The 13,860-nt window shown below is 51.0% G+C and overlaps 4 protein-coding genes; 3 read left to right on the top strand and 1 right to left on the bottom strand.

The window, feature by feature from the left end:
* Window positions 1–1,051: 1,051 nt before the first annotated feature.
* Window positions 1,052–2,072, top strand: FFUJ_02366 (uncharacterized protein; the record flags this gene model as incomplete). XM_023574087.1 has 2 exons in its annotated part: window positions 1,052–1,558; window positions 1,629–2,072. 2 exons carry the CDS (start codon window positions 1,052–1,054, stop codon window positions 2,070–2,072), a joined length of 951 nt encoding a protein of 316 aa, XP_023427508.1.
* A 544-nt stretch (window positions 2,073–2,616) lies between these two features.
* On the bottom strand, window positions 2,617–4,122 carry FFUJ_02365 (related to protoheme IX farnesyltransferase, mitochondrial precursor; the record flags this gene model as incomplete). The annotated part of the gene is made up of 1 exon (XM_023574086.1): window positions 2,617–4,122. One exon carries the CDS (start codon window positions 4,120–4,122, stop codon window positions 2,617–2,619), a length of 1,506 nt encoding a protein of 501 aa, XP_023427507.1.
* Window positions 4,123–4,971: 849 nt separating this feature from the next.
* Window positions 4,972–6,231, top strand: FFUJ_02364 (related to transaldolase; the record flags this gene model as incomplete). XM_023574085.1 has 6 exons in its annotated part: window positions 4,972–5,038; window positions 5,088–5,131; window positions 5,183–5,335; window positions 5,384–5,492; window positions 5,543–5,774; window positions 5,820–6,231. 6 exons carry the CDS (start codon window positions 4,972–4,974, stop codon window positions 6,229–6,231), a joined length of 1,017 nt encoding a protein of 338 aa, XP_023427506.1.
* A 1,065-nt stretch (window positions 6,232–7,296) lies between these two features.
* On the top strand, window positions 7,297–13,533 carry FFUJ_02363 (related to transaldolase; the record flags this gene model as incomplete). XM_023574083.1 has 3 exons in its annotated part: window positions 7,297–7,798; window positions 7,853–13,024; window positions 13,082–13,533. The coding sequence occupies 3 exons, from the start codon at window positions 7,297–7,299 to the stop codon at window positions 13,531–13,533; spliced, it is 6,126 nt and encodes a 2,041-aa protein (XP_023427505.1).
* Between the last annotated feature and the right edge of the window lie 327 nt (window positions 13,534–13,860).

Below are 13,860 nucleotides of genomic sequence, written 5' to 3'. Positions count from 1 at the left end.
ACACTAAACCACTAACAGGCGTCGCCTAATACTTTAAACGCGCGCCTGCAACACCCGTGGCCAATTACACGACCCCTCCATATCCACACTACCTTATTTCTGGAGTCTTCTCAACACCAAGCCCTTTGTATCGTCCCTCTCTCTCTCTCTGCTTTCGCTCAGCTTGTGTCTTTGTTTCATCTGCCGGTGCAACTATGATGCGCATCCTTGTTTTCCGCTCTTAGTCTTGTTTTTCCTTCCCGCGCTTGTGTTGCGCTCACTCCATGCAGAAACCCCGTCGTAATTTCCCCAGGCGCCCTCATGGATCATCCACATATGCAAATCGGGTGGTTCTCAAGATCTGTGTTCCTGCTTTTAGCTTTCTAGCTTAAACAATTTTTTCTTGCTTGTGCACATATACGTCCTGGGATGTAGGGCGCTTGCTCAAACTGGTAGTACGGATGAACCTCTCTCCACCACGATATCTCCATCTCGACTGTAACCGCCCACTCCCTTAACCGCCCATGGCTCTTCCAAACAGCCGCTTTGCTGAGCCAATATCAGCAACCCATTCATGAGAAACTGCTTCTTTCAGACACGAATGTGCTGTTTCATTGTCTCTGGATCTTGTTTCAGTCCCAGAGCCGCCCACCTTGAGATTGGTCTTTGTTCTCTCCTCGAGACCTTAAAGCTGCTTCATATCCGGCCTTCTAAGGACCTGTTCTCCATTCTTCAGACAAAAAATCACTTTTCCATCTTTCCTAGGTTCAATTTTTCCTTTCTTCTCTCGTTGTGGTTCTATCTTGGCGCTATCTCATCTGTCGCTTCTTGACCCGTCGTGCGTTAGTTTTCATTGACCCTCTCTCTACTACTATACTACACTTGGACTTCTCGCTTGGACGAGGATCCGTTTTCTTTTTGGGCCGTCATCTTCAAGACCGATCAAGCATTACCAGGCCGGTTGACCCGGACCTATTCCTCTTTCTACGCTTAATCCGTAATCTTGTTACAGGATTCACCTTGTGAATCCCCTCACTTCTCGTTTCTACACCCCCACTACTTTTTCTCCATGATGCCTAAACACTCTCGAGCTGCGAGCTCATCTCAGAACCGCTACAATGCGGGTATCCCAGTCTCTCTCGCCCCATCTCCTCTATACAACCAGCAGCGCATGACCATGCCCAACTACTACGGCATGGGAACCACTGCTTCTTCTTCTATCCCTCTTCAGTCACAACCTCAACAACCTACATACGAACCCTACGCTACAACCTCCGCACCGCCTGTCTCTGTCCCTGCCCCTGTTCAACAAAGACCCAGCTCTGGTGCCTGGGGAGCTGCAGATGACCAGCAACTCCTCACTGCGAGGATGCAAGGCCTGAACTGGCAGCAGATCCAGTCGAATTACTTTCCATCCAAGACCCCCAATGCCTGCCGCAAGCGTCATGAGCGATTGTTGGAACGCAAGGGCGCTGATGATTGGGACAACCTCAAGCTTCAGCGTCTGGCCAAGGAGTACATGGCTATGAGAAAGGAGATCTGGAGTGGTCTTGCAGCCCGAACGGGCGAGAAGTGGAACGTAGTCGAAGCCAAGGCAAGTCATAGTCTTTTACTCCTCTTATGAGAACATGTACTAACATGCTATACAGTGCATGTCGAATGGCCTCAAGAATCTGCAAAGCGCAGCCCGCGCCGCAGCCCGCCGCGACCGTCTCGAGTCCGGCGCTCTCTCAGGGTATGACGACGACAGCGGCATCTCCGGCATGGGCCTGACACCGGTTGACGAACTAGACGCATCCTATAGCAGCCCCGAGACCACCGCCTCGTCCGTCGTGGCCTCGGCCAACACGTCCTTCCAGCAGCTCCAGCCTCACCACATGGCCGCTGCCGTCCAGTACAGCCTCGGAGCCTACGCGCCAGGCTACGGCGGCCACGGATACTCCTCGAGCGTGAGCTCCCAGGCGAGTGCGGGTCATCCCTACGGCCATCATGGTCACAGCCAGGGGAACAGCCCACAGTACATGACGCAGCGACCGCAGAGTTCGGATATGGGCATTGGGAATCTTATTAACCGTCCAGGAAGAGGTGTTTAAACCTCACTCCCTTCTCTCTTTTACACGTTTTTTCCACGACTTTTCAACAAAGCCTCATCGGAGGCCCTACCCACCCTCGCCGTCCATTCTTTTTGTCAATCCTTATAATCCAGCATACTGCATGGCGAGCAGCAAGGATTCACGCGGTGTTTGGCGCTTTCAAGGCAGTTATAACGACGATAACGCAGGATATTTTGCTCTATGGGCGTTACTTGCTTAATGTTTTTATTAGTATTCTTTCTTTATCTGTTTGTTAAAATGGTGGTCAGGAGGAGTGGGAATGATCATGGCACATTTCCTTTGTATAACTAGAGATAGAGATACCACGACATGAGGTGCATGAGATCTAGCAGCGCATTGTCTTTTGCAATCTATTTACACATTCGCTATGGAGAAGTCTTTTGTCTTTTATGGTTCGCTATTAGCACAATCTACAGTGATGATGTATGAGTGAGTTTCTGACAATTGACAAAGCCAAATACGACAAATCTATTTCCCACCACAGATACAATTGTTGTTACATATTCATTCGTTATCCTACATGTCACCGCACAGGCTTATCGTGCTGCGACTGGCCATTGGTACTCTCCGCAGCCATGCTTATCATCTCGTCCAGTTCTTCCTCCTCCCACTCTCCCTCCTCTTCGCCAAACACACTCCTCCAAACTCTGCTCCACATTCCTTTCTTGTGTAACAATGCCAGGATCATAATGCCAGGAAGATGCCATACGCTCGCCCAGAAAAGACTTCTCGCGCTACCTTGGTGACCCTCAAATCGCCAGAAACGCACAGCTTCTTTTATGAGCCAGCCATTTATTGGTAAGCTGGTTACTGCGAAGGACCACTCTGTTACTCCTGCGGCGCAGAGAGATACACAGAGGGGAATGAAGATGAAGCTGTAACGCAGAGCGACTCGGCCGTTTCGTGCGGGATTTGTCCATGCTAGCATTCGAAGACCGGCCTTTTTGTACTCTTCGCGAATGGGCCAGCTGAGCGCCATAAAGTGGGGGAATTGCCATGCGAAGAGTAGACCGGCCATGACCCAGCCGCCAATGGATGAACCGTCGGGGGAGAACAAAAGCTCACGCCATGAACCGTCCTTTGTAGCAGTCTCGCCAGCAGCCGCAGCCCAGCCCATCAGAGGAGGAATGCCGCCTACTACCGCACCGATCCAAGTATTAAAGACCGTCACAGCCTTGAGAGGTGTATACATTCCAGCGTAGATAACAATATTGGCGAACCCAAGTCCGGAAACAGTGGGGTTGACACCAAAGTACAAGGCGCCTGTACCCAGAGCTCCAGCCAAGACTGCGAACAGAACCGCAGCTCTTTGAGAGATGAGTTTTCGTACGAGCGGCCGATTTCGAGTTCGAGTCATCTTGGCATCTGTCGAAGCCTCATAAAGCATATTTAGAGCATTCGCGCTAGAGGAACATAGTGTCGTGCCGATTGTGAGGAATAATAATGTTAAAGGACTCAAACTTGGTGTCTCGGTCGTACTCGGCGACAGCATTTCGGGAACGGGGTATAAAGCGTAAGTAGCCATGCCGGTAAGGACGACGAGCATTGTTAATCGAGGTTTCGAGAGCGAGAGACATGCGGAGAGGTAGCGGCGGAAAGAACTCGTTTGCGAAGCGGCGTGTGAAGCGAGGAGGGATGAAGCATCGGGAGGAAGTGGTTTTTCGCCTCGAGCTGCGGCAGCCGCAGCATCAGCAGCAGCCTTTTCCCTCCGCTGAGCCTGTCGTCTTCGATGCGGTGCTAATTCCTGTTCCGGCTCCGTCTGCGCAGTATTCGTAGAAGATATCGTAGCCGCCGAAGCCGACGTTGATCTTATGCCATTGGCACGCCGTAGTATCACAAAATCGAGACATGTCGATCTATCAAACAATCTATTCGAGAGGAAAAACGAAGAACCCTTCCACGGGGCGGCAGCGAGTATTCTAGGCGGCTGGAGGGCTGCGGCGGAGGACATGCACCGTCGGCTGGCGGGTGCGGCTGCATTGAGGAGGATCTTCTCCGCGGCGGGGAGGAGACATCGTGGTGGTCGCATTATGGCGTGGAGGTTGCGATTGGGTTCATGGCGGTGCTGGGCACGCCGGGTTGAACGGTGATGGGGGAGCTGGGAGCTGACTGGGAGTGGTTCGACTGGTGATGCTACAGCAGATTCTTGATGGAATGGTGGATAACCCAATTGGGGAATCCTGGGGAAGAAAACGTGATAAATCACGTGCAGATGCCATTGGAGAAAAACCCCGCGACCTGTTGCTCGCTGTCATTCGAAATCCATGGATTCCTATTGACCGCGGCTAAACCCAATCAAAGCCATTACAATCCTCATTATTTCATCAAGGTTTGATCTTATGAAGGCCAATCTCAAGCCGCACGAAATTCTTTGGACCGTTTCTGAGTGGAATAACCGACAAGTGCCGGTAGCAACTTAATCGCCTCCCTCCACAGCAAGTTCACAATTGGAGAGCCACTTCGACCCATGCGTTTCCAACACATGATCACAGCATCGTCTCTACATTGGCGTAGAAAGTTTTCTACCCCATCAATTCAAGTGAAATGGGATGGAAATAGTGCTGCCTGGAGAAGGGAAACCCCTCTTGCCTCGCCATTCTCGCCGTGGTAATTGCAGCCGAATGACAGAAGAGAAACAAGCGTTTCGGGTAGCCAAGCCGAGCGAATGGCCGCCAGAGTTTCCCTCATGCTCTAGCTCTGGTGGGGGTCAGCTCGGCTTGGTGACTTGACTTGAGCAGAACGACTCCATTGACGAGTTTGATGATAAAGCAAGATATTGTCGAAATTGACAAGAAGATTATTTAAATCACAATTGACTCCTTATTCTCAGCGAAATTCTTCAAAGAAAGCAGCTCAACCGCATTGATACATCGCTGACATGTCGACATTATTGGACGCTCTTCGGCAGGCAAGTCGAGTTGACTGTGATACTCTTGATTCGAATGGTACGATTCACAAACATGTGGCAGCCCTCAATTACTGACTCGATAATAGTCGCCCATGAGTTAGGTCCCTTTGTGGATTGCACATCGAACCAGGTAAGCAAGCTGTCCATGGCCGTGTCTCCCAGCAGTGCTGACCCTCTTCAGGCAATCGCGTTCTCGGAAATTTCGAGACCACTTGCTGGTGAACCCCTTTTGCATCACGATGCGTTGATCAAAGAGGCCATTCAAAGTGCCCGTGGGGCACTGAAAGTAGTACAAGGATCCGCGACGTTTGAGGAGTTTGTGGTACAGATCTTGGTATGGCAGCATGAAACCTACGCGATGGATCTTTACTGACCTGGCAAGATGGTAAAACTTCAATTATTGATCGTACCTAATGTTACAGGCTACGTGCATATTCAGACCAACCCAAAGCTGTCCTACTCAACCAACGGCACCATTAGCGACGCCTACCGTGAGTCTTCCGTTTTGTATTTCTGTTGCTCGCGCTCATTCGCCATACAGGTATCGTCAATATCTTCAAACACCTGGCACCGGACTTCGACGAGAAGAGGGTGTGCATCAAGATCCCCGCAACTTGGGAAGGTCTCCAGGCATGCCGAACAGTTGAGATGAAAGGAATCGCGACTCTTGCGACCACCATGTTTTGCATGGAGCAAGCGGCGTTAGCTGCCGAGGCCCAGTGTACCTACATTGCGCCATACGTCAATGAGCTCAAGGTTCATTTTGAAGCTGGGTTAGTTTGACTCGCTAAAGGCCCTCGCCATTCTAACAATCGCAGATACGTTGACGAGAACAAAGCCTTTGAGTTTTGCCGCGAAGCGCAAGCCTACTACATTAGTCATTCATTCCGCACCCAAGTATTGGCGGCATCATTGACATCTGTGGATGAAGTGATGCAGCTTGCCGGAATCCAACATGTCACGATTTCACCCAATTTGCTCAATGGTCTCGCTTCTGCTGAATTGTCAACCTGGAATGGCAAACTAGGCGAATACTTCGCGCAAGGCCCTACAAAGAAGAGCTGGGAAACGACAGACTACAATGCCTTGGTTAGGGATGAAAGCTCTTGGAGAATGGCTTTCACCAGGAGTGGCTTTGGTACGAGTGAAGGTAGGATTATCCAGGCCATCAACTACTTCGCCGACTTCCAAGATAAGCTCGAGGAACTTGTGAAGCAGTATGCTGGATGATTCTGGGCGCATCGGTCCGTCAATTTGGTGTCGCAACATCCGATACGCAGACCGAATTGGACAAAGGGAGCATCTTACAATATCACAATAAACGACTTCATTCACAACCCTCCGTCGCCCTCTCGTGATTCCTCGTTATTTGCCTTTGAACAAAGAGGCTCAAATAACGGATTGACAGTTGCTATTTCCACGCAACCGTATGTTTCCAGCTTCTTTGTTTCACTGACTGAGCTTCCCCTCTTTTCGGACCTACCAAGTCGCGGCTGGAGACAAAGAACAGTCACACCTTTCTGATTGAGGGAGGCTTGATTGCACCCCGCTCAAGAGGTGCTTGGAGCTTTGGCCTGTCTGTTGCTAATTTGGTGTTAATAGGTGTTATTGTCGACCTTTTTGGGGTTGACGCTTTGTGTTGTCTGGCGATTGACTGTTAGGCCGTCAACCGTTTTTGTTTCCAATGGTCTCTTGCTCTGTCTCAATCCATTCACACGGATCGCGGTAGACTCTAAGAAAACGTTCAAAACAAGGAAATCATTCTTGATATAGCAGTCGGAACGCAGCGCAAGATGTTGAGCTCTGAGCCAACCCTCGAAAACAAGATCAGCTAAGCTCAAAGGATGAACGGTAACGCCGAGGAAAGGCAATCCTTGTCACAGACCACCCATCAGCTTGTCAAAGAGAAGGCATGTCTCTTTGTTGCCAACACCACGGCAAACCACTTCTGGTACGTGCGAGGTGCTAGTCTGAGAACAATGGTATTGCACTCAGGCCATTGCGACCACAGGGCGAGGTTCTCCTCAAAGGGTCTTCTTGCACTAGGTGTGCGATTTAACACCCTCTGCCACCCTCCAGAATTTTTGAACGGTATGATCTCTTTCTCTTTATGCTCTTTTCCTTGTTCTTTCCACACCAACTGAGTTCCCAGAATATTCTCACATACACTCATTTGTTGATACCCTTTATCTCTGTATCTTTACTTGGCCTTTCATAATACACATTGAGCGTAAACCTCGCAGTCCGCCTTTGACGATCACCTCATCTTGTGATAGTGTATGGCTGTTCACGAAAATGGAGGAAATGGCCAGTGTTATCTCATCTGCGAGTCAAGATGAGTCCTCCCTGGATTACGTATCTTCTCACATTACCGCGGCACGCCTCGACCTTCTAGTCGGTCCAAGCGATTCACATTGGGTGAAGAAGCACAAGTTCTTCACTGAGAGAGTGAAGTCGGATACTCCCATCAAAGAAATCGTTCGAGAAAACTTCACATACCACGAGAGTCGCCTGTTGATGCCATCTGATCGCGCAGATGTGAAGGAATTGCAAGCTGCCAATACGAAGCGCTACGAGGCTCTTCTCAATGATCGCTTCAAGGGCTTCGAGGACTCTTTGGCCACAAAGCTCACGATGATGTACTTTGGTTTGCCAATTGCTCCGATGGAGGACATTATCAAGGAGCTCTCTATGGCTGTTGGTATGGTGGAAGAAGTTCCGATGTACAACATCAAACCACCACTGCATTTTCTTACAGCTCACGATCGTCGCAACTGGGGAAAGGATTGCCTGAGAGGTAAGTTGTTACAAGCACATTCAAAGCCTCCAGTACACGACTAACAAGTTCAAGCCAAGGAAGCCTTCAGTTGGCCCGTCCCGGTCCCAAAGACAAGCGATCCGATTTTGAGTCTTCGTGGAGGTGAAGGACCCAGCTCACTTCAACGCGATGGCAACGTTGTGTGTGACTACGTCCCCTCAACTGAGACTCCAGCAGACCCTGAAGAAGGATGGACTTATCTTTATGGCCCGTATGGGCGCTTGCCCTTTTGTCCTCGTAAGTGGCGATCGTTTGCACTCGTCTTACGACAACTGTTGTATAATCACCCTAGCGATATTAGGGAGAAGCAGTACATATTCGACCTGCATCTTATTGATAAGAAGACCGGCAGCCGAAAAACCTTTCGCGACAAGTTACCCTTATCATCTGGTAGCAAAGCAATGCTCTTCCTAGAAGGACATTTTGCCGACGGCGGGAAAGCCAAGGGACACCGGAATTGCTGTACTCTTTTTATTGACCATATTCGGAAGGAATCGGACGACGCATTCGAGCATTGGGAACCTTCCAAACAGCAACTGGAGACAGATACCGTCAGGATTGGGCGCTCTCTTGGGACTTTCCTCAACGGACCCGAGGAGGAAGCTATAAGTTATGCTTATATCCCATTTCCCAAGGTCAATACCCCACGCTTCGTTGCTAGCAACTATGCATCTCAACAGTACAATGCTCACTTCAGGGCCGCCACTGATATCCTCTTTGGTCGACCTATGGGCAACAAAGAAGGGGGATGCTCCGAGTATAACCATGCCTTGTTCCGTCTCTGCGACAGAAACAAGCCGGGCGCTTCATTGACCGTGCCCATCGTTTACGGTGCCATGGGTCTGCCGCAATCAGCTTTGGAACTTCTTCATCCGTTGAACAACCCCGGCGCTTGCTGGATGATTGACTGCACCTGGCTCGACCCCGATGTGTCGCCTCTTATCTTTCCAAACTATTACCCAAGTCCCAATCCGCACTTGTTGGTAGATAAGAGTAATTCTGGCGATGACTATAACAACGTCTTCCAACCGATATGTGAGATTTCTACCGAGACTTTTGACAAAGAGTCGAGCAGAAAGCTTGAGACAGTGTATGTCCTTGAAGGTGGCCCAACAAATAGCTATGGGCAGGGTATCAAGGGCTTGGAGGTTGTCCCAAAACGGGGTAATGCTGATGGGAAAGATGATCCCGTCGGACGCGTTGTTGGCCAAAAGATCCAGTCTCTGTCTGCTTGGTTTTTGACCATTCACCCCCATTTCCGCCCTGGACACTGTCGTCTGTTTCCTGCTTGGCACAATGGACGAGAGATCTCGGTCGAGTTGCCACCTCTGACATCCACAGTACGACAGCTCTTTGCCGCTATAGATCAGCTGGTATCCAAGACCAAGTACGTGAGAGGTATGGGCCAGGACCTCATGTTACTCAAGGAGACTCTTTGTGCCAACAGCCGCGAAAATCGAGATACACCATCGTACCTGATCCGCCCTGGCTCATCCGATGACGAATGGTATCGTGTGAGAGAGTCCATTACATCCCCTGACATAACAGTTGAGTTTGTCAACAAATCAGATGTCGACTGGGTTGAATGCATATCGGAGAAAAATATCTGGGGCATTCGTGAGCTTAGACCCGAATTCCATGTCTCCCGCCCTCGGCTCGGTGGTGATATTCTTGAAATCAAGGACCTCAAAGATCAAATAGTCAACCCTGTTGCCAATTACCCCTCAGCACCTACAAGTCTCGGATCACCGAGTTCTGAGGATGAAAAGGAGACTGATAAACCACTCTCGTCTTTCAGAAATAAGGCGTTTGTTAGCCCTACACTCCCTCAGGCCCACACGGTTTATGATGAACTTGAAGCTGAGGAGGAGAAGGAGTATGATGTCGGTGTCCTGGCAACCAGTCGACCTGACTGGGCCAACGAACCTTACTCCGGAGACCGTCACCGGGCTTCCACCTCAGAAATTTCAGACCCAGATACGGATATTTACGGTTATTCAGAAAATGACTCGCCCTCTAGAGATGTTTCAGTGTCTGGAGACGCTCCTAATCAAAGGAACCGGATATCAAATTCTAGTGATGACAGCAGTGATGAATCAAGCAGAGAGGGTGATGGTGTGGGGAATTACGACGATGGCGATGATAGCGAAGGTGGTGATGGGAATGAACACGCCGCTGCCTCCCGTCCTCTTCCCCCCAGCCAGCCACTATGGGATTTGAATGAGAACTCACCACGAGTGGCTCGAGAACGCACATGGTCCACTCAACCCAGTATCTTTGGTGACCCCAGAGCTGTGTCTGCGCCAGCTGTAATTGGCATACCTGTGACTGGAGCGCCTGCAGAGCAGATGCTTCGCACGAACGATTCTGGTAATGTCCCGATGATCCTCAAAGCCTTCCTCACACCCACCGAGCAAACTGAGCTTCAGCGCAAGTACTGGGACACCCGTAACCTGCTTCTCAAGCGCACCATGCAGTGCCTCTTCGAGGAATGCGACTTCACCTGCCGGGCTGATGATCATGAGGCCAGGAAGAAACATACTCAGGAAGCTCATAAGTCGCGAATGTGTCCTTGGTGCGAAGAGCCAATATTTGAATGGTGGGATAAGGCTCAGAGGAATAAGCATATGCGGGAGAGGCATACCAAGGACCTGAAGAATGTCTTGGGTATCGTGGATGGGCCTGTCTCTAGGTCGACGTCTGCAGTACCTCGCCCATCGAAGCCCCCTCAGCAACCTGCACGCTATCCCCCGTCGGCATTTCAACCACAATCTTCCCAACCGTTCTCTCTGGGACAAGTTGACAGCCCTTTCACTACACTTCGTTCAGCTCCCCCTCGCAACCCAGCTCCTGTGGCTCATATGGCACCTGGTACAGCGCCGGACTCTAAAGGGCAACGTCATTATGAGCAGCTTATGAGCTCGTCTCGTCCAAGGCCACCAAACCTCCCCTCCGACGGTAGGGCGCCCAAGAGACTACCGGTAGATGCACCGATAGTAGAAAGTATCTGCCAGTCTGGCCCTGTTCAGAGGGAGCTTGAACGAGCGAGAAAGTCACGGCAATCGATGGATAGATATAAACTTTCTGGACCTCCGCGAACTCTCGAAAACCCTCTTGCCTGGTATGACATGACTGGACCAGTGATTGTCGTTGATCCTCCAGAGGTTTGTGGCGTCCGAGGCTGCAAATCCGATGTTAGCGGGCTCGGTGCTTGGGGTCTATATGACCACATCACGAGAGGCCATCGGCGTAATGAGGTTACGATGTGTCCATTCTGCGAGCTTCCTTTCTTCGAAGTCGAGGGCACAGATGAGAAAGGCAATGAAATAAGAAGCCAACGCAGTCCAACAGAATGTAGGAAACACTTGGACTGCCATGTCTATGAACTCTGGGAACATCTGCAGCCAGTTTTGCAACGTCCTGAGATGGTCTATTCCCAAAACGTCGGGAGCCCGCTGAGGGGGGAAGTCGAAACGATTAGGATGATCAGACCAACGCCGGCGGAAGAGAGGGAAGCAAGAGTTCAAGAGGAGGCCAGAAAGAAGGCTGAAACGGAAGTCAGGGCGAGGCTCCAACAGAGAAGGGCCGATAGAGCCAAGGCATATCTTGAAGAGCAAAAGGCCTCACAGCGTCCTCCCATTGAGAAGTGTAGATACTTCGGGAAGTGCGGTACGGTCATCGAGGGTATGCCTGTCGAGGAGTATGAGCGTCATATTAAGGAATATCATACAAATCGACAAAGTGACTCAGATGGCGAGGACGAGGACGAGGACGAGGATGGAGACATGGGCGATGTCCATGTCGATGTTGATGTTGATGTCGAAGTCGGTGTTGATGTCGAAGTCGATGGCGAGAATGAGAGCAATCATGTCAGTGACAGTGACAATGACCATGGCAGTTCTGGCAAGCGGCATACTTCTAGTCGTTCACAAGCTCGAAGTCAGTCTGCTCGGAATGCCTCGAAGAGAAAATCTCCAAGCCCGACTCCGCGGGTCACTGAGGTCATTTCAGAGGATGAGGTTGTGGATGAGTCCAGCGAGTCAACTGGCGCCGTGGTGGTGACCAAAAAGTCTGCCCCCAAGAAGCCTGCCCCCAAGCCTGCCTCCAGTAAACCCCCTTCCAAGAAAGCGCTTGGGAAACGCAAGGCTGTAACACAGGAGATTGAATCGGCGGCTGAGAGCCACAGCGAAGCCCCTTCTACAGTTTCTCGTGGTCGGCGACGACATACCAAGGCTCAGGAAGAACCGCCCGAGACCACGGTTTCCTCCACTGAAGCACAAGGCAGTGAGGCTCAGAGCAGTGTCGCCCGAGGACGAGCCCGGAGTAAGAAGACCAAGAAGACTCGCCGTACTGGAGAGACGGATAGCCAGTATGAAGATGATGGGTATGAGACGAACGACTACGACGAGGAACCAAACGAGAAAGGAGGAAAGCCCTTCCGTCGTCGAGCGAAGTCTCCCGACTGGGTGAAGAAGCTTGGTCCTGGAGATCCTAACTTTGATCCCGACGACGACATGCACTGCTCCAAGTGTCTACGCAAGGTGCCTAAGAAGCGAAGCAAGAGTCCCAACCACTCGCCAATCGGTCGCGATGGAGAAGTCGAGGTTTGTATCTATACCACTCGTTCTGACTTGCATACTAACGAACAACAGGCTCATACTGATAAGAAGCGATGCTGTCGTATCCGCAACGCCCCAGGTTCAACCGAAGGTCTCCCTAACCGCAGTGGCTGGATCAAATACTCTGACATACCCAAGGCGCTCGGCGAGATCAAAATATCATTCCTCCGTCGCTACCCAACATACGCACGCACAGTCTATCCCACCAAGTCAAGCGACCACTTCGCATCGGTCTGGCGCTCCGACCCAAACAACCCAGACAACGATGAATGGTGGGACATTCCCTGGCCTCCCTACGAAGGGGACCCTCCATTCCCTGGATCCTGGGTAGCGCCCGGTCTGCCATGGGATGACACCTCGGACGGACGAAAGCGACGCAAGCTATACACCGGAATAGAAGTCCCTGATTCCTTGTATGAGTATCAGAGCGAACCAGACACCGATGGGTCGATGTCTGCGACTGTGCCGGAGAATATTGGTAATCTCACTATTGATGCTACGCCGGCTTTGAAGAGGCCTGAGAGTGCGATTACTTCGATTGAGGAGGAGACTGAGGAGCAACCTGTTGCGAAGAAGCCCAAGATTGGTAAGTCTCATCTCTTCCCTACCGCTTTTGTTATGAACGGGGCTGACCATATAACAGGGGCCATTCCCAGACGTGGGCGAAAGCCGAGCACGCAACCTTCGCGTGCCTCGAGTCGAATACGTATGCAGAGAGCCGGTACCGCTTCTACAGCTCCTTCGAGGGCGGTTTCGAGGGCGGTTTCGAGGGCTACTTCAGTTGCGGCTGCGACACCTGCGCCGAAGGCTCCCAAAGCTGCCCCAAAGGCTGCCGCAAAGACTGCTTCAAAGGCTGCCCCGAAAAGTGCACCAAAGCCTGCACAGAAGCCCGCATCGAAGCCTGCCACGAAACCTGCACCTAAAAAGGCGACTCGCTCAAAGACTGCGACTCCGGCTCCAGAGCCTGCCCCCAAGCCTGCTGCCAAACCTGCCGCAAAACCTGCCGCGAAGACTGCTCCTAAAAAAGCAACTCGTTCAAAGACTACGACTCCGGCTCCAGAGCCTGACTATGATAGCAGTGATCCCGATAGGTGATTCGTTTGACAGGATACTATTCGAGTGGGACTGGCTTCGTTCTGTTGGGTGAGACATGACGGGTAATTTATATGTTGAATGATAGATTGAGTATTAACTTTGTTGTTTGGTCAAGGTTGAATATTGGAGTCATGTGTATCACGTTTGTTCGCTGGGCTGGATGGACAATGGTTAATCGGAATCTTGTATCTTTTGCTATGTATCTAGATCTCTTTGTCACTATCGCAATTGCCTCTCATTATACTGTCTGTAACACCCCAAAGCACATTGATCTCGCATGTCTGTCTGAATAGAACTCCATTGCAAACGCCTATTTATCCCCTTGTG

This window comes from Fusarium fujikuroi, chromosome FFUJ_chr03, assembly GCF_900079805.1.
Source record: "Fusarium fujikuroi IMI 58289 draft genome, chromosome FFUJ_chr03".
Taxonomy (NCBI): domain Eukaryota; kingdom Fungi; phylum Ascomycota; class Sordariomycetes; order Hypocreales; family Nectriaceae; genus Fusarium; species Fusarium fujikuroi.
The sequence above is the reverse complement of the archived record's forward strand: the minus strand, read 5'-3'. Positions and strand labels throughout refer to the sequence as shown.